At 46.6% G+C, this 25019-nt stretch overlaps 1 protein-coding gene across 1 annotated transcript in view; it reads left to right on the top strand.

The window, feature by feature from the left end:
• Nucleotides 1–23378, top strand: part of LOC135555512 (myosin-10-like) — a 78264-nt gene extending 54886 nt beyond the window's left edge. Inside the window, exons 8-39 of the mRNA XM_064988012.1 lie at nt 829–927; nt 1152–1295; nt 1381–1476; nt 2424–2542; nt 2697–2849; nt 2981–3154; nt 3249–3422; nt 4044–4158; nt 10198–10391; nt 13079–13200; nt 13511–13580; nt 13815–13975; nt 14135–14243; nt 14405–14536; nt 15179–15385; nt 15551–15688; nt 15801–15924; nt 16017–16188; nt 16911–17268; nt 17420–17626; nt 17712–17816; nt 18298–18450; nt 18601–18849; nt 18983–19195; nt 19374–19586; nt 19724–19885; nt 19993–20121; nt 20256–20468; nt 20659–20867; nt 21167–21275; nt 21760–21932; nt 22057–23378. Coding sequence (XP_064844084.1) covers nt 829–927; nt 1152–1295; nt 1381–1476; nt 2424–2542; nt 2697–2849; nt 2981–3154; nt 3249–3422; nt 4044–4158; nt 10198–10391; nt 13079–13200; nt 13511–13580; nt 13815–13975; nt 14135–14243; nt 14405–14536; nt 15179–15385; nt 15551–15688; nt 15801–15924; nt 16017–16188; nt 16911–17268; nt 17420–17626; nt 17712–17816; nt 18298–18450; nt 18601–18849; nt 18983–19195; nt 19374–19586; nt 19724–19885; nt 19993–20121; nt 20256–20468; nt 20659–20867; nt 21167–21275; nt 21760–21932; nt 22057–22213 — 5153 coding nt within the window. The 3' untranslated portion in view covers nt 22214–23378. The remainder of the gene's footprint in view (nt 1–828; nt 928–1151; nt 1296–1380; nt 1477–2423; nt 2543–2696; nt 2850–2980; nt 3155–3248; nt 3423–4043; nt 4159–10197; nt 10392–13078; nt 13201–13510; nt 13581–13814; nt 13976–14134; nt 14244–14404; nt 14537–15178; nt 15386–15550; nt 15689–15800; nt 15925–16016; nt 16189–16910; nt 17269–17419; nt 17627–17711; nt 17817–18297; nt 18451–18600; nt 18850–18982; nt 19196–19373; nt 19587–19723; nt 19886–19992; nt 20122–20255; nt 20469–20658; nt 20868–21166; nt 21276–21759; nt 21933–22056) is intronic.
• The last annotated feature ends 1641 nt before the right edge of the window (nt 23379–25019 follow it).

The raw sequence follows: 25019 nt of genomic DNA, 5'->3' as shown, positions 1-25019 counted from the left end.
CAAAGATGGGAGACTGGGAAGTGAAGGGGGAGGGGATGTAGGAGTCTGCAGATATACATACATAGTCGCGGTTTGGCTCAAGGGGCTCTGGGATTTGTGCCACACTTCAATGCAGAGTGCTCACCAGATAGTGGATAGACTTAGGTTCTTAGAGCTAGATATATTCATACTCAGCTTTTGTTTATTCATGTTTAGGTTGACTTTGGAGAATACTGGTTTTCGTTTTCTAAGATTGAATTATATCTGGTCGTTATGCTTGTGAGAAATGTCAAATTTGTGTCCCTCAAGAATAGCATGTTGTGCAAGATTTGGCGTTGCAGAAAGTATGATTTATAAAGCAGTGTGATGTGTGCTATACATGCATTCCTCTTTCTGAGATGGTGGTAGTCAAGGTTTCTGGAAACACTGACTAAATAGCAACCCACTCAGTGGGCATTTCAGTCTCCTGTAAAACTAAGGTCCAGTAATGTGCACAGTTGAGCTCTTGCCTGAAGCCCAAAATGGTCGCTCTTTAGAGAAAACACCCTGTACTCAGACACAAGTGATCAGAAACACATGACTTTACAATTTTAGGGCCAGCAAATTATGCCCAGTATCTCTAGATTGGGACCGCATTTAACATATTAAAGTCTGTTGAGATTGGTGTTAACAGAAATTAATACTTATTATTTTACAGTATAACATACAAGTATAGCAAGAAGCAGCAATTCATACCAATCCATTGTATGTTTGATAATTCTGCTAGACATGGCACAATAACCAGTAAGCCATTTACCAGCACAGGAATGATGGCATTGCTCCTTTGGACCTTGACTCCCTGACTACCAGACCTCCTGGAGAAGTCCAGGGCTGTTCGCCAGGCCAAAGACGAGAGGACCTTCCATGTCTTCTACCAGCTTCTGGCAGGAGCCGGGGAGCACCTCAAAAGTCAGTATCTTATACACCATTCCAATTATAATGGTTGTCAATAGTGTCTCCTGCAAGAAGAATCACATATGTCTATTATTTTCAGTTTTTCAATATTCTGTGCCAGAAATGGCTCATTCAATATTGTATATGCCATTTCATTATTTCATCTCATGTTATAAGTCCTGGCTGTTCTGTTATAGTACTGGTTTTTGATTTGTCTCCCCCTACCCCTGTCCTCTCAGCTGACCTGCTCCTGGAGGGCTTCAACAACTACCGCTTCCTGTCCAATGGCAACATTACCATCCCTGGCCAGCAGGACAAGGACAACTTCCAGGAGACCATGGATGCCATGCACATCATGAGCTTCTCCCACGAGGAGATTGTATGTGAGTATACACACCCTAGACCATGCATGTAGTATCAATGTCTGTCCTCGCCTCTTGTCTGATTTACTCTCCTTTGTGGTTGCAGGCATGCTGAAGGTGGTGTCTGCAGTACTACAGTTTGGTAACGTTGTCTTCAAGAAGGAGAGGAACACAGACCAGGCCTCCATGCCTGAGAACACAGGTAATGCTATACCCTCAGAGGCCATACATAATCCAACCAACACTTTGAAATCATCCAGCTTAAGTTTGACCATTTCTCACCACACAGCTGAAAATACATTGTCCCAGTTTACAGTGAGCTTACTCTCTGGGCTGCTAGTCTTAAACATTGATCATCCTCCCACAATATGCTGCTCAGCCTCAAAAACAGTCCACTCACTTGGGCCACATAATTTACTGCAGAACAGCTTCATTAAAATTCTGCTGAAATCAGTATTGGGTCTTAGTGTGAGTCAGCTGGAATCACAACACTAGCAGAGTAGAGTCATCTTTCACCATTGTGGCTGAGACAAGGATAGCAAAGCGTCAGCAGCTCCAGATGTCTGTCCTTAGTACAGTATGAAGTCTGGCAGCGCAGAGACACTTCACTGAACTGAGGTCAGATTCCTCAGAACTCCTGCAGTGACCGTCCAGATTTTGTTAATATAAAGACATGCAGGCACATTGTAGCGGTCCATATCAGGTATGTTATACCCCGGGGATCATGCTGCGTGTCTGTATTTGACTTATTTTACTTCAGAAGGAGATGGCTAGTAGGAATAAATGTGTAATTTTTCATTTATTTCTGGCATGTTGCTCTGCATTAATGGTCAGTTTATAATGGTAAACCATGCAGTTTGGTTGTCATTAGGAAAATGGATGTGTCTCTGCTGAGATTTATCCTGGGTGATTTTAACTGATGAATCATACATCAGACTGTGGCCATATCCTTGGGTAACTGGGGTAAAATGAAGCGGTAGTGCTTTACTGAGGTCTTTCATTACATATTCCTGTCTGACATTTCCCCAACTGTTTTGAATTGACACAAAGCTCTCTATTTGTACTGTATAGAAGGCTCTGTCTGTGCCCATCTCCAGGTTGCAACACTGATGGGTCACTAGTAACCCAATGTCTTGTCTTCCCTCCCAGCGGCTCAGAAGCTGTGCCACCTGCTGGGGCTGAATGTGATGGAGTTTACCAGGGCCATTCTGTCCCCCCGCATCAAAGTGGGCCGAGACTACGTCCAGAAGGCCCAGACCAAAGAACAGGTAGGAGCTGTTCTCCAGTTCCCATCAGATGTACACTCTCAACTGTTTCTGCATTCACTAACACCAATCTATGCAGGTCCATGAAGTTGGGTTAAGTAGATACAGACTGGTACCCAGCAGACTGTCGTCTATCGCTCTCTGGTTCTCTCCTCAGGCTGACTTTGCAGTGGAAGCCCTGGCCAAGGCCACATATGAGCGTCTGTTCCGCTGGCTCGTCCACCGTATCAACAAGGCCCTGGACAGGACCAAGAGACAGGGAGCCTCCTTCATCGGCATCCTGGACATCGCTGGCTTTGAGATCTTTGAGGTAAATTTATTTTCAAGATCATTCATCTCTTGTAGCAGGCATATAATCATGTCCAAGAGGGACTGTCTTATCTTATTGATCTGTAATACTCATCTCTCACATCTCTTTCTCTCCCCATATCCCTCCTCTAGCTGAACTCATTTGAGCAGATGTGCATCAACTATACCAACGAGAAGCTGCAGCAGCTGTTCAACCACACCATGTTCATCCTGGAGCAGGAGGAGTACCAGAGGGAGGGCATCGAGTGGAGCTTCATCGACTTCGGCCTGGACCTGCAGCCCTGCATCGACCTGATTGAGAGACCGGTCAGCTTTTCATCTTTACACATAAAGGTGTATTTTACTCAAGATTATGTCTGAGGAACTTCATCAGATTATTCTCCTTTCTCCCTGTCTGCAGACCAACCCTCCAGGAGTTCTGGCCCTGTTGGATGAGGAGTGCTGGTTCCCCAAGGCCACTGATAAGACATTTGTAGACAAGGTGCTCCAGGAGCAGGGCACCCACCCCAAGTTCCAGAAACCCCGGCAGCTGAAGGACAAAGCCGACTTCTGCATCATTCACTACGCTGGCAGGGTACGTCCACGCAGAGCCTGGGTCTCAATACACTGAAATGACTTCCTCTCCTCAGCTCGTCCTCTCATATCGTTTCATTGATTGCTGAAAACAAAGCAGTTCTGCCATATAAGCTCCCTTTTTCTGGCAAGGGCCTCATTCATTCGAAGAAACTGATTTGCCATTCACATTTTTGTTGCTTTGCCTGGTTAGGGGTTGGAGTGTTGGAAAGATGAAGCAGTGTTTTTGAAATTAGAATGATTGTTCAGCTCCATAATGTCTTGAGAAACATGTTTTCTTTCTGGATGACGTTGTAACCAGTCAATGTTAAAGTGCTGCCTTTGAGGCAGCAGACATGTCTCCACTAAAGCTCTCATTAACAGGTAATTGCCTTATAGCACAAAAGCCCAGTTGTGCTCCCAATCTCCACATCTGGTTCACATTGGTGTGAGACCGATTTTACACTGTTACGTAATCACTGATTTTTCAACTTTCACCTCAGTGTGGTCTCCCATCTGGAGAGGGCCTGTGTACGTTCCAGGCCAGACTCCACATGAAATAAAGTTCATATCATCTTTATCCATTTTCTTATTAAATTAAAGAGCCTGTTTAGCTTACGTCTGTCTGTCTGTCTCTCCTCAGGTGGACTACAAGGCTGACGAGTGGCTGATGAAGAACATGGACCCTCTGAACGACAACGTGGCCACGCTGCTCAACCAGTCCACTGACAAGTTTGTGTCTGAACTCTGGAAGGATGGTGAGTGTCCCATACTCTCTTCCTGTTTGGACCATGTAGTTGTCACTTTTTGAGTCTTGGTTGTTCAGTGACAGTATTGAAGAATCCCCTTAAAACCTGGAACTTAGGACAGTGGCTATGGAGGGAGTATTTGTACGCGCTCTCATCCATTAGACTTCTTGTCTGGTTCATATTCAGCTGCTCGCTTCTCTGTGATGAGTATTGTCAGCCAAAACATTGTGCATTTGTGAGGTAACCTGAAATATCCGCTCGTAAATCTCCTCCCGCCTTTTATTCCCTCATTTGGCACATCCACTTGTTTTAAAAAGCGATTGAGTTTCATTATGAGTCATTGGACATCTACAATGTATTCAGAAACAACTAATAGAAAGGAATTGACTGAATTGCTTTGTTTTTGTGTATGGAATATTCTACTGGACCAGTAACAGCAATATGTCTCTGTCCTTTACAATGTACACAACTAATCATTGTTTGTGTGAGTGTGTATGCAGTAACATAATAAGAATAAATCTGTGTCTGCATGTATGTTTATGTAAAGCTGAGTTGTCCCTCACATCCTCCCCTCTCTGTTTCTGAGTTGTAGACATTCAGACCTTTCAGAGAGCCTGTTTCTATGACAAGGCCTCTGGTCTCCTTGAGCCTCCAGGTGAATGCACACGTTGCTGCTGCTCTGTAGGGCTCTTCCTGCTCGCTCACGGCTGCACTCTGCACCCTTCGATGCACCCACCGCCTCTAGGCTTTGCATGACCCGTAATGCACTGTTGCTAACCAAGACAGTACCTTTCAGCGATGCTGGTTTGTCTGGTGCCATTCTGTCTCAGTCAAATCTCAGCTCAGATTGTTTATTTGAGATTCCTGCACAAGGAAGCACCAGGATTGTTATAATTTGTTTGGAAGAGCCATCGTAGGTAGGACCTTGAAGAATACTAGCATGGAGACATCTGCCGGTGTGGAGTAAATGTATGAGAAAAAGCCTGGACATTGCCAGGGCCATGGCTGTTTAATGTATTCAACACTCACCTGTAAAGTGCCTTCAGTAAGGCTTGGAGCTGACTGGAGACTGATGGATAGAGACCGACTCCCTCCACCACCTCTTTCACAGGATATTTTAGCTACAGATCACACTGACTTTGCTGGAATTCATAATCCCTTTGGCATGGGCTAAGCCTGTTTTTTGAGGGTACATTTTTTAGCAACCTTAACCTGCATGCGGGATCACTGATCTGATTTCCATAATCTTTTATTTAAAAAGATAGATTGTGAAATGAAGCTTCGCTAAAATATCACCCTGTAGGTATCGGTGAAGCTGATGTGGAATGACTGAAGGAGAAAAGATTCATCAGTCAGTGTCACTTAACCTTTGCACACACTCCTTAAACTTCTGTCACCCTTGGATATTGAAGTAAATCAGAGCAGTCACTTAGAGAGTTAAGGGGAGAATATGATTCAAAGAGTTGTAATGATTCAGCTCTGTTCCTGTTCCAATCAGTTGTCAGTCTTGACCATTGCCCTATGCTTAGAAGCCTGGTTCTGGTTCTCCAAACGGATCAGGGCCCTTTTCATCTGATGACTTTATCCTTTGCACCATCTATGAAGAATGTGTATGCATATGTCCAGATCCTTTCATAATAATGCCAATGAAGCTTACCATGCCAATGAAGCTTACCATGCCAATGAAGCTTACCATGCCAATGAAGCTTACCATGCCAATGAAGCTTTTACCATGCCACATTTAAGGACAGCCGACTACACTGTGAAACCATGGTTTCCTAATAAGCCTCTAAAATCACATCAAAGTGGCATGATGCATCCCTGCCAAGGGAAATACTGCCTGACCCCAACAGAGGATTTCTGAAAGATACAGTACAGTATATACAGTTGAAGTCGGAAGTTTACCTATACCTAGGTTGGAGTCATTACAACTCATTTTTCAACCACTCCACAAATTTCTTGTTAACAATCTATAGTTTTAGCAAGTCGGTTAGGACATCTATTTTGTGCATGACACAAGTCATTTTTCAACAATTGTTTACAGACAGATTATTTCACTTATAATTCACTGTATCACAATTCCAGTTGGTCAGAAGTTTACATACACTAAGTTGACTGTGCCTTTAAACAGCTTGGAAAATTCCAGAAAATGATGTCATGGCATTAGAAGCTTCTGATAGGCGAATTGACATCATTTGAGTCAATTGGAGGTGTACCTGTAGATGTATTTCAAGGCCTACCTTCAACCTCAGTGCCTCTTTGCTTGACATCATGGGAAAATCAAAAGAAATCAGCCAAGACATCAGAAAGAAAATTGTAGAACTCCACAAGTCTGGTTCATCTGTACAAACAATAGTACGCAGGTATAAACACCATGGGTGTCACGTTCTGACCATAGTTCTGTTATTTTATTCTTTGTTTTAGTATGGTCAGGGCGTGAGTTGGGGTGGGCAGTCTATGTTTGTTTTTCTATGTTGGTTTTTGTGTTCGGCCTAGTATGGTTCTCAATCAGAGGCAGGTGTCGTTAGTTGTCTCTGATTGAGAATCATACTTAGGTAGCCTGGGTTTCACTTTTGGTTTGTGGGTGTTTGTTTCCGTGTGAGTGTTTGGGCCACACGGTACTGTTTCGGTTTTGTATATTTCACGTTTATTATTTTGTTGTGGTTTTGAATAAATCAATATGGACACTTACCACGCTGCGTTTTTGGTCCGATCCTTACTCCTTCTCAGACAAAGAGGAGGAAATCCGTTACAATGGGACCACGTAGCCATCATACCGCTCAGGAAGGAGACGCGTTCTGTCTCCTAGAGATGAACGTACTTTGGTGCGAAAAGTGCAAATCAATCCCAGAACAACAGCAAAGAACCTTGTGAAGATGCTGGAGGAAACCAGTACAAAAGTATCTATATCCACAGTAAAACGAATCCTATATCAACATAACCTGAAAGGCCGCTCAGCAAGGAAGAAGCCACTGCTCCAAAACCGCATATGGGAACAAAGATCTCACTTTTTGGAGAAATGTCCTCTAGAAAAAGGGGGAGGCTTGCAAGCCGAAGAATACCATCCCAACTGTGAAGCACGGGGGTGGCAGCATCATGTTGTGGGGGTGCTTTGCTGCAGGAGTGACTCACAAAATAGATGGCATCACGAGGAAGGAAAATTATGTGGATATATTGAAGCAACATCTCAAGACATCAGTCAGTTAAAGCTTGGTCGCAAATAGGTCTTCCAAATGGACAATGACCCCAAGCATACTTCCAAAGTTATGGCTTAAGGACGGCAAAGTCAAGGTATTGGAGTGGCCATCACAAAGCCCTGACTTCAATCCCATTTGAAAATTTGTGGGCAGAACTGAAAAAGTGTGTGTGAGCAAGGAGGTCTACAAACCTGACTCAGATACACCAGCTCTGTCAGGAGGAATGGGCCAAAATTCACCTATTGTGGGAAGCTTGTGGAAGGCTACCCGAAACGTTTGATCCAAGTTAAACAATTTAAAGGCAATTTTTTTCCCCAGTAATCTACACACAATAACCCATAATGACAAAGCAAAAACAGTTTTTTAAAAATGTTTATTAAAAATTGTGTGTATATTTTATATTATTTATTTATTTAAAATGTACCCCTTTTTTCTCCTCAATTTCGTGGTATCCAATTGTTGTAGTAGCTACTATCCAAGCCGCACTGCTTCTTAACACAGCGCGCATCCAACCCGGAAGCCAGCTGCACCAATGTGTTGGAGGAAACACCGTGCACCTGGCAACCTTGGTTAGCGTGCACTGCGCCCGGCCCGCCACAGGAGTCGCTGGTGCACAATGAGACAAGGATATCCCTACCGGCCAAACCCTTCCTAACCTGGATGACGCTAGACCAATTGTGCGTCGCCCACGGACCTCCCGGTCGCGGCCGGTTGCGACAGAGCCTGGGTGCAAACCCAGAGTCTCTGGTGGCACAGCTGGCGCTGCAGTACAGCGCCCTTAACCACTGCGCCACCCGGGAGGCCCAGAAATACCTTTTTTACCTAAGTATTCAGACCCTTTGCTATGAGACTCGAAATTGAGCACAGTGCATCCTGTTTCCATTGATTATCTTTGAGATGTTTCTACAACTTGGAGTCCACCTGTGGTAAATTCAATTGATTGGACATGATTTGAAAAGGCACACACCAGTGTATATATAAGGTCCCACAAATGACAGTGCATCTCAGAGCAAAAACCAAGTCATCAGGTCGGAGGAATTATATGTAGAGCTCCGAGACAGGATTGTGTCGAGACACAGATCTGGTGAAGGGTACCAAAACATTCTGCAGCATTGAAGGTCCCCAGGAAGACAGTGGTCTCCATCATTCTTAAATTGAAGATGTTTGGAACAACCAAGACTCTTCCTAGAGCTGGCTGCCCGGCCAAACTGAGCAATCGGTGGGAGAGCGCCTTGGTCAGGGTGGTGACCAAGAACCCAATGGTCACTCTGACAGAGTTCCTCTGTGGATATGAGAGAGCCTTCCAGAAGGACAGCCATATCTGCAGCACTCCACCACTCAGGCCTCTATGGTAGAGTGGTCAGACGGAAGCCACTCCTCAGTAAAAGGCACATGACTGGCCACTTGGAGTTTGCCAAAAGCCACCTAAAGACTCCCAGACCATGAGAAACAAGATTCTCTAGTCTGACGTAACCAAGATTCATCTCTTTGACCTGAATGCCAAGCGTCACATCTGGAGGAAACCTGGCAACATCCCTACGGTGATGCGTGGTGGTGGCAACGTCGTGCTGTGTGGATGTTTTTCAGCGGAACGACCGAGGCAAAGATGAAAGGTGCAAAATACAGAGAGATCCTGAATGAAAACCTGCTCTAGAGAGATCAGGACTTCAGACTGGGGCAACGGTTCACCTTCCAACAGGACAATGACCCTAAGCACACAACCAAGACCATGCAGGACAGGTCTCTGAATGTCATTGAGTGGCCCAGCCAGAGTCCGGACTTGAACCTGATCTAACATCTCTGGAGAGACCTGAAAATAGCTGTGCAGCGATGCTCCCCATCCAACCTGACAGAGCTTGGGAGGATCTGCAGAGAAGAATGTGAGAAACTCCCCAAATACAGGTGTGCCAAGCTTGTAGCGTCATACCCAAGAAGACTCGATACTGTAATTGCTGCCAAAGGTGCTTCAACAAAGTACTGAGTAAAGGGCCTGAATACTTATGTAAATGTAATATTTCAGTTTTACATTTTTTAATGAATTAGCAAACATTTTTAAAAACCTGTTTTTGCTTTGTTATTATGGGGTATTGTGTAGATTGATGAGGGGGAAAAACTTTGTAATACATTTTCGAATAAGGCTGTGAAGTCAAGGGGTCTGAATACTTTCCAAAGGCACTATATTAGTAATACTCTGAGGAAGGCCTTTTTTAGCCCGGAGGTTGTTTTGTCTGTCCGAAATGGAAACAGCCAGCTGGTCTCTAAAGGAAGGTGAGCTGCCACACACCACATTGAATAATAACGTCTCTTCCCTTCCGTTCTCCTTGATCTCTGCAAAGAACATTGCCTCATATATTGATGCTATCTGAATATGCAAACAAGATGGTATTGTTGATATTATTTCTCTGTATTTCATGGCAAGAACAACCACTGATCTAGCTAGTCGAATTACATTCAAATAAAACCAATTGACTGCAGTTTATGTAACGGTGGGGGTGGAAAGGTCAAATAAAATGGCTGTGCTTTTCTTGGAAAAACAGCTGTATTATGAACATGTTTTGAGTTAAGTTGGATTAGGTTTTGCAATAGCTTGGTTCAGTCTTGTTTCCTTTGTCTGCTTTTAATGAACATGTAGTCATGCTAGGGCCAACCGCCCATCCCACCCACTCTGGCTGTCCGTCATGTTGTTTACATGTTGTTGTGCTTAGAAGCCCTCATCTGTCCTGGTCATGCCTCTAGTCCTTTGCGGCTTGATTATACAGTATATATGTTTAGTTCACGCACCAGTCACCCTTCTACCAGCGTCTACCCATCTAACTCTGCCCTTCTCTCCTCTCCCTCTTTCTTCTGTCAGTGGACCGTATCGTGGGTCTGGACCAGGTAGCAGGGATGAACGAGACGGCCTTCGGCGCAGCCTATAAGACCAAGAAGGGCATGTTCCGTACGGTGGGCCAACTCTACAAGGAGTCTCTCACCAAGCTCATGGCCACGCTGAGGAACACCAACCCCAACTTTGTCCGCTGCATCATCCCCAACCACGAGAAGAGGGTGAGCAATGAACAGCACCCCCCCACCACTGACCACCAGTCCCTCCCCCCTCTGCCCACTGCAGCCCAGACTACAGCCCCCACACCACCCACCAGAGCCACTGTAGCCCAGACTACAGCCCCCACACCACCCCCAGAATAGCCCAGACAACAGCCCCCACACCACCCACAGAACCACAGAGACTACCCAGCCCCCACACCACCTACCAGAACCCACAGCCCAGAACCACTGTAGCCCAGACTACAACCCCACCACCACCCACCAGAACCCCTGTAGCCCAGACAACAGCCCCCACACCACCTACCAGAACCACTGTAGCCCAGACTACAGACCCCACACCACCCACCAGAACCACTGTAGCCCAGACTACAACCCCCATAACACTCACCAGAACCACTGAAGCCCAGACTACAACCCCTCCACCACCCACCAGAACCCCTGTAGCCCAGACTACAACCCCCACACCACCCACCAGAACCACTGTAGCCCAGACTACAACCCCCACACCTCCCACCAGAACCGCTGTACAACCCCCCACCACCCACCAGAAGCCCAGACTGTAGCCCAGCCCCCACACCACCCACCAGAACCCCCTACAACCCCCATAACACTCACCAGAACCACTGTAGCCCAGACTACAACCCCTCCACCAGCCCAGACTACAGACCCCACACCACCCACCAGAACCACTGTAGCCCAGACTACAGACCCTCCACCACCCACCAGAACCCCTGTAGCCCAGACTACAACCCCCCACACCACCCACCAGAACCACTGTAGCCCAGACTACAACCCCCACACCACCCACCAGAACCACTGTAGCCCAGACTACAACCCCCATAACACCCACCAGAACCAATGTAGCCCAGACTACAACCCCTCCACCATCCACCAGAACCCTTGTAGCCCAGACTACAGCCCCCACACCACCCACCAGAACCACTGTAGCCCAGACTACAGCTCCCACACCTCCCACCAGAACCCTTGTAGCCCAGACTACAACCCCCATAACACTCACCAGAACCATTGAAGCCCAGACTACAACCCCTCCACCACCCACCAGAACCCCTGTAGCCCAGACAACAGCCCCCACACCACCCACCAGAACCACTGTAGCCCAGACTACAGACCCCCACCACCCACCAGAACCACTGTAGCCCAGACTACAACCCCCATAACACTCACCAGAACCACTGAAGCCCACCTACCAACCCCTCCACCACCCACCAGAACCCTGTAGCCCAGACTACAACCCCCACCACTCCCACCAGAACCACTGAGCCCAGACACAGCCCCCACCCACCAGAACCACTGTAGCCCAGACTACAACCACCAGAACCACTGTAGCCCAGACTACACCCCTCCACCACCAGAACCCCTGTAGCCCAGACAACAGCCCCCCACACCACCTACCCCCACACCACCTACCAGAACCACTGTAGCCCAGATTACAGACCCCACACCACCCACCAGAACCAACAACCCCACACCACCCACCAGCCCAGACTACAACCCCCCCATAACACCCACCAGAACCAATGTAGCCCAGACTACAACCCCTCCACCATCCACCAGAACCACTGTAGCCCAGACTACAGCCACCCACCAGAACCTGTAGCCCAGACTACAGAACACCACCAGAACACTTGTAGCCCAGACTACAACCCCCACACCACCCACCAGAACCGCTGTTGCCCAGATTACAACCCCACACCACCCACCAGAACCACTGTAGCCCAGACTACAACCCCACCACCCACCAGAACCCCTGTAGCCCAGACTACAGCCCCCACACCACCCACCAGAACCACTGTAGCCCAGACTACAACCCCCCCCTCCACCCACCCACTAGAAGCCCAGACTACAGCCCCCACACCACCCACCAGAACCACTGTAGCCCAGACTACAACCCCTCCACCACCCACCAGAACCCCTGTCGCCCAGACTACAACCCCTCCACCACCCACCAGAACCCCTGTCGCCCAGACTACAACCCCCACACCACCCACCAGAACCACTGTAGCCCAGACTACAGCCCCTCCACCACCCACCAGAACCCCTGTAGCACAGACTACAGCCCCCACACCACCCACCAGAAGCCCTGTAGCCCAGACTACAGCCCCTCCACCACCCACCAGAACCCCTGTAGCACAGACTACAGTCCCCACACCACCCACCAGAACCCCCGGAGACACACTCTGCTACCAGGCCTCAGTGGGCTCTCTGCCTCCATAAACAAACAGCTCAGATAGAAGGCTGGAAATGAAACAATAGCAGAGTGGAGAGTTATGGGCTATGTGGGCCTGTTAAGTGTTCCCTAATGTATTCCAGGGGATTTAGACTAGACACGCTTGTTTCTGCAGCGCAACCACAAATGACTGTCATAAATGGATGGTATGGATGGAGAAGAGGATATAAACACTGGTTGTTTTGGTGTGAATGTGTTCAAGTAGTTAGTCTAGTCCCTATGCAATCCTAATTGTAGAATGGCATTTTGCATAATATTTCACAAATATATTTGAAGTAACATTGTTTCCCTATAAAACATTTTCTGGGTGAAAAAAGCTAAATGAACAGTAACAGCATTTAGTTGCTCTTAGTTTAGAATAATCTTCTTTGCATGAAGTTTGGTACTGTACTGTATCTCTCCCTGACCTCTCACTTCAATGCCCCTCCCTCCCTTACAGGCTGGTAAGCTAGACCCCCACCTGGTTCTGGACCAGCTGAGGTGTAATGGTGTTCTGGAGGGGATCCGTATCTGCAGACAGGGCTTCCCCAACCGTATCGTCTTCCAGGAGTTCAGACAGAGGTACTGTACTCACTGCACACGCACCTCATACACACACCTCATACGGACTATTTATGTATTTCAACCCAATTGATAAGTTCCTGTGTTTACTTTTGAGAGAGAGATTATACAGGACAAAGTGGCATTGGTTTCCCATTGCCCTGGGTGTTGTGCTTTGATTATCTCATGGAGCTGTTCTATTTCTGAACAGTGAGGCTTCTGTAAGATCTGAGGCCTCTCACGTCTCTCCTCACACCCTGGTCTTAGTCAACATTGAGTTGTGGTGTAATGACCCAGGGCCTTTACACATTCATGTCCACTCTGTTGCCAGGTATGAGATCCTCACCCCCAACGCCATCCCCAAGGGCTTCATGGATGGCAAGCAAGCCTGTGAGAGAATGGTGAGGATTTGTGTGTCACTATTTTACTGTGTTTAACACATTGAATACTTGGGAGAGGCTCTTTGTCCTTTTACAAGCTAGAGCACGGTAAGCAGGTTAAATGTATATCGACTTCATAAACACCCATGGCATGATTCTTCCTTAGTATTTATAGGGCATCGCTTAAATGACACTGTTTATTATGATTTGGCCTTCCTTCCCTGGATTTAAATCTATGACCAATTTTCACTCCAGATCCGAGCCTTGGAGTTGGATCCTAACCTGTTCAGGATTGGTCAGAGTAAGATCTTCTTCAGGGCTGGAGTCTTGGCCCACCTGGAGGAGGAGAGAGACCTGAAGATCACGGACATCATCATCTACTTCCAGTCTGTCTGCCGGGGATACCTGGCCCGCAAGTGAGTTCTCTATATGCAATGGCCTTACCTTTCCTCAATTCCTTCCTTTTCGTGACCACTAGAACACTTCTTAGGACAGAAAGATGCCACAGATATATGTTTCCTTTGACCTTCTTGGTCAGTATGTCTGACCACGTCTCCCCCTCCCTCTCCTGACAGGGCGTTTGTTAAGAAGCAGCAGCAACTGAATTGTCTGAAGGTGCTTCAGAGGAACTGTTCTGCCTACCTGAAGCTGAAGCACTGGCAGTGGTGGAGACTCTTTACCAAGGTGGGCATGTCTCCATTACAGTACACGATATCTACTGTATATGGCTAATCTGTCTTTGTAACACCAGCATTGTCACGTCTCTCTATATAGCTATATGATAAGGCTCCTAGTCATCTGTGTTTGAACAGTGGCTGACCCCAGGTCTGTGTTCTGTCCCCCAGGTGAAGCCCCTGCTGCAGGTCACCAGGCAGGAGGAGGAGATGCAGGCCAAGGACGATGAGCTTGTCAAGGTGAAGGAGAAGCAGACCAAGGTGGAGGGAGAACTGGTGGAGATGGAGAGAAAGCACTCACAGGTCAGTGTCCAGTCCACACCAACTACAGTGGACTACACTCTTAGAAAAAAAAGGTGCTATCTAGAACGTAAAATTGTTATTTGGCTGTTCCCATAGGAGAATCCTTTGAATAACCCTTTTTGGTTCCAAGTAAAACCCGTTTGAGTTCCATGTAGAACACTTTCCACAGAGGGTTTTACCTGGAACCCAAAAGAGTTTTACCTGGAACCCAAAAGAGTTTTACCTGGAACCCAAAAGAGTTTTACCTGGAACCCAAAAGAGTTTTACCTGGAACCCAAAAGAGTTTTACCTGGAACCCAAAAGAGTTTTACCTGGAACCCAAAAGAGTTTTACCTGGAACCCAAAAGAGTTTTACCTGGAACCCAAAAGAGTTTTACCTGGAACCCAAAAGAGTTTTACCTGGAACCCAAAAGAGTTCTACCTGGAACCCAAAAGAGTTCTACCTGGAACCAAAAATAGTTTTTTACCTGAAACCAAAAAGGGTTCTACCTGAAACCCAAAAGGGTTATCCTATGTGGACAGCCAAAGAACCCTTTTGGAACATGTTTTTCTAAGAGTGTAGACCTTAAGGAGCATCCCTTTATGATCTTCAATTCCGCATTGTACCATTCATTCCATTATGCCCATGTTTGCATTGTGTAGCTGATTGAGGAGAAGAACATCCTAGCGGAGCAGCTGCAGGCCGAGACGGAGCTGTTTGCCGAGGCTGAGGAGATGAGAGCTCGTCTGGCCGCTAAGAAGCAGGAGCTGGAGGAGATCCTTCATGACCTGGAGTCTAGAGTGGAGGAGGAGGAGGAGAGGACCCAGGGCCTGCAAAGTGAGAAGAAGAAGATGCAGTCTCACATCCAGGTACTGATGAGACATGGAGACTGCAGAGTGGAAGCTTGAGCAGATTGAACATGGAAGTGGTTGCACATAATTTATGACAGAAAATATATTTTCTGTGGACCCCAAAACATTTCTACCAGTTACCTTCTTAATAAATGCTGTGATTTATTTATTTATTTATTTCAGGACCTGGAGGAGCAGTTGGATGAGGAGGAGGCTGCCAGGCAGAAGCTGCAGCTGGAGAAGGTGACAGCCGAGGCCAAGATGAAGAAATTTGAGGAGGACATCTTGCTCCTGGAGGACCAGAACTCCAAGTTCCTGAAGGTGAGTGGAGATGAAAGGCAGTCTAGGGTTGAGAAATATTGGACCTTACTAACAATATGCTGCTGAACTTTACTATCATTATAAACAACCTGACTCCTTTTTCCCCCTTCAGGAGAAGAAGCTCCTGGATGACCGTGTGAATGAGATGATGTCCCAGCTGACTGAGGAGGAGGAGAAGGCCAAGAACCTGGGCAAGACAAAGAACAAGCAGGAGGTGATGATGGTGGACCTGGAAGGTAGGTGTCCTCTTACCTACAAGGTCTCACTAGCTATAGGTAGTGAGTCCAGACACTTTAACACCATCCGTCTCCTTCCCTTCTCCCTTCAGAGCGTTTAAAGAAGGAGGAGAAGACTCGTCAGGAGCTGGAGAAGGCCAAGAGGAAGCTGGATGGAGAGACCACAGACCTGCAGGACCAGATAGCTGAGCTGCAGGCCCAGATAGAGGAGCTCAAGGTGCAGCTGGCTAAGAAGGAGGAGGAGCTGCAGGCTATACAGGCCAGGTGAGACTGACGGACTGACGGACGGACGGTGAGACAGACAGACACAGGCCAGGTGGGACGGGCGGACGGACGGAGGGAGGGAAGGCCCAAAGCTGGATGGAAGCCACCTGGAGATATAGTTCAGATGTATTTTGCCATTGGAAGGTGTTTGACTGCGAGGAAGTCTGATTCTCTGACTGCCTTAGACTGAAGTAATTATCACATAGCTGTATAGCACCGTCATCAAATTCCCTCCTATTTTAATTGTCTCAACACCTGTCTTTTATATGCCATATTTAACAATGGTAGGTCTACAGTTGGCCAGACTTGCACCAGTAATCTTGTAATCTGACTATTAAAACCCTATGAGCATTTACCATTTTTATGCCCTCTCGTCATGATACGGTGCTGACCAGACCACCCAGCAGCTATTTATTCAGCAGATCTCACTGGGTTGGAATGTGTAAATGTTGGCCCCACGTCTAGTCTGTGTTGAACACTGGCCATTAAAAACACTCTGCTCTTTCAGGACCAACTCACATACTCAATGGTAGTGACAGAAACAAGGTATCTGTGTTTATTTCAGGATATATTGTCTGATACTGCCAACCAGTGGAAAATATATGCATAGCAACTTAGTTCAACTGTCCAAGCATAGGCCTATGACTATTTGGGGTCCTTTGTACTTGTACAACAATGTTGTATTTTGCATCCTAATAAAGAATTGAAAATGTGTGTGTCAGGGGAGACGAGGAGGTGACCCAGAAGAACAACGCCCTGAAGCAGGTACGGGAGCTACAGGCCCAGTTGGCAGAGCTGCAGGAAGACCTGGAATCAGAAAAAGTCTCCAGGAACAAGGCTGAGAAGCTCAAGAGAGATCTGAGTGAGGAGCTGGAGGCCTTAAAGACGGAGCTGGAGGACACCCTGGACACCACCGCAGCCCAGCAGGAGCTCAGGACCAAGCGTGAGCAGGAGGTGACAGAGCTGAAGAAGGCCATCGATGAGGAGACCAAGAACCACGAGGCTCAGATCCAGGAGATGAGACAGAGACACTCCACGGCCCTGGAGGAGCTGTCTGAGCAGCTAGAGCAGGCCAAAAGGGTGGGTGGCTTCACAACAACCGCATGGACATGTTTAGTCAGAGACAATGTTTCACTTGGATGAAGTAGTGGAGGTAGTACTTCCTCTGTTTTAAATGTTTTGTGTTGTCTGAGCATGATTCCTATTGTAATATCTCTTGGTCTGTGTCCAGTTCAAGGTCAACTTGGAGAAGAACAAGCAGAGCACAGAGAGTGCCAACAAGGTGCTGGTCAGTGAGGTAAAGGGGCTGCAGCAGGCCAAGATGGAGTCAGAACACAAGAAGAAGAAGCTGGAGGCCCAGCTCCAGGAGTTCATGGCCCGGGTCACAGAGGGAGAGAAGGGCAAGGGAGAGCTGGCCGAACGCTCCCACAAACTACAGGTGAGAGAGCGCCATTTGCAGCACACACACACTTTAACCTCTGCTGGTGATGGTCTCTCAACTGGGCTGTTTGATGTGTGTGCAGACGGAGCTGGATAGTGTGTCTGCTCTGCTGGAAGATGCAGAGAGGAAGGGAATCAAGCTGGTTAAAGACACCACTGTCCTGGAGAGTGCTATGCAGGACACACAGGTGAGCTAGACTGGACAACCTCTCATCGGAGAAGAACACATTATGTGTATCTTAATGGCCCAGTGCAGACAAAATCTTGTTTTCCTGTCTTTTATATCATATTGTACAACAGCTGATGAAACTAACACTGACCAAATTTGATCAGTGTTATTTCCTGGTAGTTGCATAAATTGTATTTTCAACCAGCAAGTCCTTCTAATCAGCAGGTTTGCATGCGTGGGAGTTTCGGCTTTTCATGGTGACATCGCCATGCGGTAAACTGATTTAATAGACCAATAACAAAGAGATCCAAACTGATTTGCTAATAGCAGCTAGTTTTCAGTTTCCCCCTCCCCACTCCCAGACAGTCCTAGCAAAATTGTTGCTTGAAAAATTGTTTTTTGCTACATTACATTAAGAGGACGTGGCATTCTGTTTCCATGTCAATGTCTCATCTTTGGGATATGGGATTTTGTCTGTCTGTCTCTGTCTATCTGTGTAGGAGCTTCTCCAGGAAGAGACGCGTCAGAAGCTGAACATGAGCAGTCGTATCCGCCAGCTGGAGGAGGAGAAGAGCACCCTGCAGGAGCAGCAGGAGGAGGACGAAGTGGCGCGCAGAAACCTGGAGAAACAGCTGTGCACACTGCAGGCCCAGGTCCGCACAGCGCCTTACAGCTTAATTGTATCTATTCAAATAATATTACACATTAACTGCAACACAGATGATATCACCATAACAAGCTACCACCTACTGTAGCCATCCTTCAGTGAGCATCATATCATTATAAACTTTATGTATGTGTAGCTGGTTGAAACCAAGAAGAAGCTGGAGGATGACGTGGGGATGGTGGAGGGTCTGGAGGAGGTGAAGAGGAAGCTGCAGAAGGACATGGAGCTGGCCACCCTGAGGCTGGAGGAGAAGGGCATTGCCTTTGAGAAGATGGAGAAGACCAAGACCCGCCTGCAGCAGGAGCTGGACGACCTCGTGGTGGATCTGGACCACCAGAGAACCATCGTCTCCAACCTGGAGAAGAAGCAGAAGAAGTTTGACCAGGTTTGACTGATCACTCTAAGCCATCCATAATGGTAGCTAAATTGGCTTGGTCTTAGAGCACAGTATGGAATGGCATTGTGTAGATAGATGGTGGACATTTTCCCTCTAAGTCAGTTTTTACCCTGTGTTGTAGCTGCTGGCTGAGGAGAAGAACATCTCTGCACGCTACGCTGAGGAGAGGGACAAGGCTGAGGCGGAGGCCAGGGAGAAGGACACCAAGTCACTGTCTCTGGCCCGGGCTCTGGATGAGGCTCTGGAGGCCAAGGAGGAGTTTGAGAGACTCAACAAGCAGCTGAGGAGTGAGATGGAGGACCTGATGAGCTCCAAGGACGACGTGGGCAAGAACGTGAGTGTTGCACTGAATACCTGTGTTTTGTTCAGCTGAGGGCAGAATGGTTTGCATCTGTTGTTTTCAGATGGACTGCTCTGCATCCTACAGAAATAAACTAGGATAAACCTAAACTTTAAAAGCCAGTTCATTCCAGATATCATCACCTCAAAGTATCTTCTCTACCACTGTCCAGGTCCATGAGTTGGAGAAGTCCAAGAGGACTCTGGATCAGCAGCTGGAGGAGATGAGGACTCAGCTGGAGGAGCTGGAGGACGAGCTGCAGGCCACGGAGGACGCCAAGCTGCGTCTGGAGGTCAACATGCAGGCCATGAAGGCCCAGTACGAGAGAGACCTGCAGGGGCGAGACGACCAGAACGACGAGAAGAAAAGGGCACTTGTCAAACAGGTGCAAAGAGGACACATTACTTCCATATAAACAAGAATTGTGTGAAAAAATTCCAGGAACAATATGTTGTCATACTCTCAGAGAATGTACACCACCCCCTTCCCCTCCTCTGACCTGTTCTGTCCTGGTCTCCTCAGGTGCGTGAGATGGAGGCAGAGCTGGAGGATGAGAGGAAGCAGAGAGCCCTGGCCATGGCTGCTAAGAAGAAGCTGGAAATGGACCTGATGGACATGGTGGGACAGATAGAGGGCGCCAACAAGGCCCGTGACGAAGCCATCAAGCAGCTACGCAAATTGCAGGTAATAAACTCACACCGTCTGTAGAACAGACAAGACAAATAAAAAAATATACAATTTATTATTTTGGTCAATAATGGGATTCGATCTATCTCCACTTTCTCCCTCAGTCCCAGATGAAAGACTACCAGAGGGAGTTGGAGGACGCCCGGGCCTCTCGGGACGAAATATTCTCCCAATCCAAGGAGAACGAGAAGAAGCTGAAGAGCCTGGAGGCCGAGGTTCTCCAGCTGCATGAGGTGCAGTGGGCTGTAGTATTGCTCCCGTCGTAACTCTGTGTTTTGGTCGGCTGTTTCCTGTAGTCTAGACTGGCTCATCTTACTGTGAGAAATGGTGACCTGTGTTTGACCTCTGTGTGACCTCTGCCCTGTAGGACCTGGCTGCGTCAGAGAGGGCGCGGCGCCACGCAGAGCAGGAACGGGATGAGCTAGCGGACGAGATCTCCAACAGCACCTCGGGCAAGTCTGCCTTGATGGATGAGAAACGGAGGCTGGAGGCTCGCATTGCTCAGCTGGAGGAGGAACTAGAGGAGGAACAGGGCAACATGGAGCTGCTCAATGACCGCTTCCGCAAGACCACCATGCAGGTATGAGCCAGAAGGAAACCTTTTCAGGTTGCAGACTTGATCATTGTAATCATATTACCCTTGTTCCTCTGACTTTTAGGGAACAATCCATTATTCAGCCCCTACCATAAAAAGTACTCTTATCTCTCTCTCACTTTCCCCTCTCTCCTTCATTCCCTGTTTTCCTCTCTCCACCTCTCTCCTCCCCCAGGTGGACACCCTGACCCTGGAGCTTGTGGCAGAGCGCAGCTTGGCCCAGAAGAGTGAGAATGCGCGCCAGCAGCTGGAGAGGCAGAACAAGGACTTGCGGGCCAAGCTGGGTGAGCTGGAGGGCTCTGTGAAAAGCCGGTTCAAGGCCTCCATCACTGCCCTGGAGGCCAAGATACTGCAGCTGGAGGAGCAGCTGGAGCAGGAGGCTAAGTGAGAAACACAGCAACTCTCTTATAACAACTCCAAACCTTATTAGACAGGGTGAAATAGGAGACCAAGACTCAGGAGGCCACTGTGCTGAGGGCAGGAGTTCATGAGGGCTTCAGAACAGGCTCAGCCCGTTGGAAGAGAGGTTCTTGAATGTGATCTAAATGTTAATGTGATCAATGTAATGAGTCAAAAGCAATCTTAAGAGATGCACTTGAAGATCTATGACTGACAACCTTTGTTACATTGCGTTTCCTGTGGTGCTCTAACTGTCCTATGACCTCATTCCTCTGTCCTATCAGGGAGCGAGCAGGGGCCAATAAGCTTGTGAGACGGACAGAGAAGAAGCTGAAGGAGGTGTGCATGCAGGTGGAGGACGAGCGCCGCCATTCCGACCAGTACAAGGAACAGGTGAGGAGCTTGTCACGGATGTTTGGACGTTCCAGATCTTAAAGCTACAATATATTTAATTCTCATTGAAAACAAGTCTAATAAGCGATAGGTTTGTTCTATGTGCTCTATTTCTATGCTTCCTGTTCTTAAGTTTTGTTTTTGCGTCTTTTACTTTCGGTTTTGTACAACAGCTGAAAATATCTATTTTTTTGGTTATGGATTCTCTACACAATGACTGCTTGTTTTGACTCAAACAGAAATTAGGCGAATTCTGCATAGTGCATTTTTAAGATGTACACAGCTAAAGAAGGAATTCTATCCAATTCAGTACAACTTGCAAAGGTGGGACGGGATTGGATAGGTGTGAAGATTTAGGAATGGAGTCTTTCCTACAGTAGGTTCTTTCCAGTAACCACTGGACCACAGGACTGCTGAGTATTGTAAGTATTAGTATTGACTGTTCATCATTGTTGATGTCTGTTGTGACTCCTGGCTGGGTCAGATGGAGAAGGCCAACTCTCGCATGAAGCAGCTGAAGAGGCAGCTTGAGGAGGCTGAGGAGGAGGCCACACGTGCCAACGCCTACCGCAGGAAGCTGCAGAGGGAGCTGGACGATGCAACTGAGGCCAGCGAGGGTCTCAGCCGCGAGGTCAACACACTCAAGAGCCGCCTCAGGTATTTAGAGCCCCCCACACACACACACACAAACTCTAAGATTATATTTTTCACACAATCAGTTGTGTATATTGGCCAAATTGTGGTCCTCTTCACCTCTCCTGGCCCCATCTGTCCCCTGCAGGCGTGGAGGCCCCATCAGTTTCTCCTCCAGCCGCTCGGGCAGGCGTCAGCTGCAGGTGGAGGGAACATCGCTCGACCTCCTATCCGACGACGAGGTGGAAAACAAGACCACGGACGCCAATGCCAACGAGACACCAGCGGCTCCCCAACCAGAGTAGAAGCTCTCCAGCCCACATGCAGCATGGCCTCCGCCCCCACAAACCTTCCCCCTGTCCTCCTAACCCCAGACACCAGCAGTGGACCCCACTACTCTGCCTTATCCCTCTATGGCAAGCTGCAGGGCCAAGCAAATCCATCATCTCCTCCATATGAATATATCGCACATCAAACCTTGGATTTGTTTTTAACATCAATTGCATTTAAATTGCATAGGAGTCTGAATGTGCATAGGCACTCGAAAACAAATAACAGGAGTTTACCATAATTATGTTAAGCTACTTCCCTGGAACAGCCATTAGAATCAAACAGTCCTCTAGCTAGAATTAACCACTGTCATTTCAGCTGGTTTACTGGCACACAGGTGGACGACTGCACACCAGTCGGTAAAAACATGTGTCTTTCATGATTGTACAGGATTGGACCAGGATATGTCAAATAAAGCACAGCATAAGCGAGGAAATTATTTTTAAATGGTAGCCTAAATGACGATCCCACTGAATTGTTTTCATCAAAACCACCACTGTCATAGAGATACTGCAATCCACTTAGTTTAGTATAAAAATAACTATGTGAATAACTATTTGGTAGCAGGTTTGTAGTAAATGAGATTGTACCACACCATGTTGCCTCAGCACTTCCCCCTGTATATATGACCAGCAAAAGACCCTGTTAACTTTACCAATATAACCTTGTCCAAGAACCCACCATTTTATATTTGACATATCAATCTACTTTAAGTGGTGTACGATAATGTGTGGAATTAGGTTTGTCAGACTTGGAGCAAAGGCCCTTTTTTTAGGAAGACAGCCCAAATGTGTGCTTGACATACTGCAATATTGCTATGTATAATTCTGCCCATTCAGTTATGTTTTCTGTACCATGTACAAAATGCTTAACTCAAAATGCACAAGGTTTCTTTGGCATCTCTTGTCACCTTAATTTCAATGCATTACAAATGGCTGAATAATATTAGCATGATTTACAGAAGTTGGTTTTAATTCAGTGGTTCAGAGTAGAGAAATCGATCAATTTGAATATGCACACTTGTTGATGCCTTAATTGTTAAACATAAATTACCATTTTGTAAATTAGTAAATACATATGAGGCCTTTATTAATTATTTTAAACCATAACAAATTGAGGGAAAAAGGTTTATTTGTTTCTTTTGAACAAAAGAACCAGTTTCTTCTTTAGTGTCATATTATAAAGACCTCTCCCATGGTGTTGGTGGAACAAGTGTATAGTGTGTGAACCAGTTTCATAGCTTTAGTGTCATATTATACCATAAGCACCTCTCCCATGGTGTTGGTGTGAACCAGTTTCATAGCTTTAGTGTCATATTATACCATAATCACCTCTCCCATGGTGTTGGTGTGAACCAGTTTCATAGCTTTAGTGTCATATTATACCATAATCACCTCTCCCATGGTGTTGGTGTGAACCAGTTTCATAGCTTTAGTGTCATATTATACCATAAGCACCTCTCCCATGGTGTTGGTGTGAACCAGTTTCATAGCTTTAGTGTCATATTATACCATAATCACCTCTCCCATGGTGTTGGTGTGAACCAGTTTCATAGCTTTAGTGTCATATTATACCATAAGCACCTCCCATGGTGTTGGTGTGAACCCATGGTCATATTATACCATGTCCCATGGTGTGTGAACCAGTTTCATAGCTTTAGTGTCATATTATACCATAATCACCTCTCCCATGGTGTTGGTGTGAACCAGTTTCATAGCTTTAGTGTCATATTATACCATAAGCACCTCTCCCATGGTGTTGGTGTGAACCAGTTTCATAGCTTTAGTGTCATATTATACCATAAGCACCTCTCCCATGGTGTTGGTGTGAACCAGTTTCATAGCTTTAGTGTCATATTATACCATAAGCACCTCTCCCATGGTGTTGGTGTGAACCAGTTTCATAGCTTTAGTGTCATATTATCATATTATACCACCTCTCCCATGGTGTTGGTGTGAACCAGTTTCATAGCTTTAGTGTCATATTATACCATAAGCACCTCTCCCATGGTGTTGGTGTGAACCAGTTTCATAGCTTTAGTGTCATATTATACCATAAGCACCTCTCCCATGGTGTTGGTGTGAACCAGTTTCATAGCTTTAGTGTCATATTATACCATAATCACCTCTCCCATGGTGTTATAACTTCATGGAGCCTTCTGTCTGCCAGGCAGAAAGTAGGATTTCAATGGGTTCAAAGCTTTAACATCCTGAAGGTTGTTATTATTAGTGGACTGGCTGTTGACGACCAGGTATTCATCATTTCCTTTTATTTCTTGTATTCCTAGCCTTTTTTTGTTATTGTTGTAAAAGACCAATAAACATATCCATTATAGAAAAGTATTTGATTGATTCTGTAATTCTTGTGCAACACGTTGATGTCCTCTTAGACTTTCCCACAACTACTGTGGGAAAGACTGTCTTCCAAACTGATATGTGACGTATGGTCCATGTTACATTGCCATACATTGTTCCATTACTTCATTGGTGGTTACATTGAAGCTCTGAGGGAGCGCGTAGACTATAGACTGTGCACAGACACACAGTGTTATTGTAATATTAACTTTTTCCACTAGGGATTGCCTCTTGTACAGTGCATTCGGAAAGTATTCAGACCCCTTGACTTTTTCCACATTATGCGTTACAGCCTTATTCAAAATGGACTAAAAAAATGTAAAATCCTTATCAATCTACACACAATACCCCATAATGACAAAGCGAAAACAGGTTTTTAGAAATTCTAGCAAATGTAACCAACATTAAAAACAAAAATATTTGTACA

The sequence above is a fragment of the Oncorhynchus masou genome, chromosome 15 (assembly GCF_036934945.1).
Source record: "Oncorhynchus masou masou isolate Uvic2021 chromosome 15, UVic_Omas_1.1, whole genome shotgun sequence".
Classification (NCBI taxonomy): domain Eukaryota; kingdom Metazoa; phylum Chordata; class Actinopteri; order Salmoniformes; family Salmonidae; genus Oncorhynchus; species Oncorhynchus masou.
Note: the sequence above shows the minus strand (reverse complement) of the source record. Positions and strands in the feature narration are given on the sequence as shown.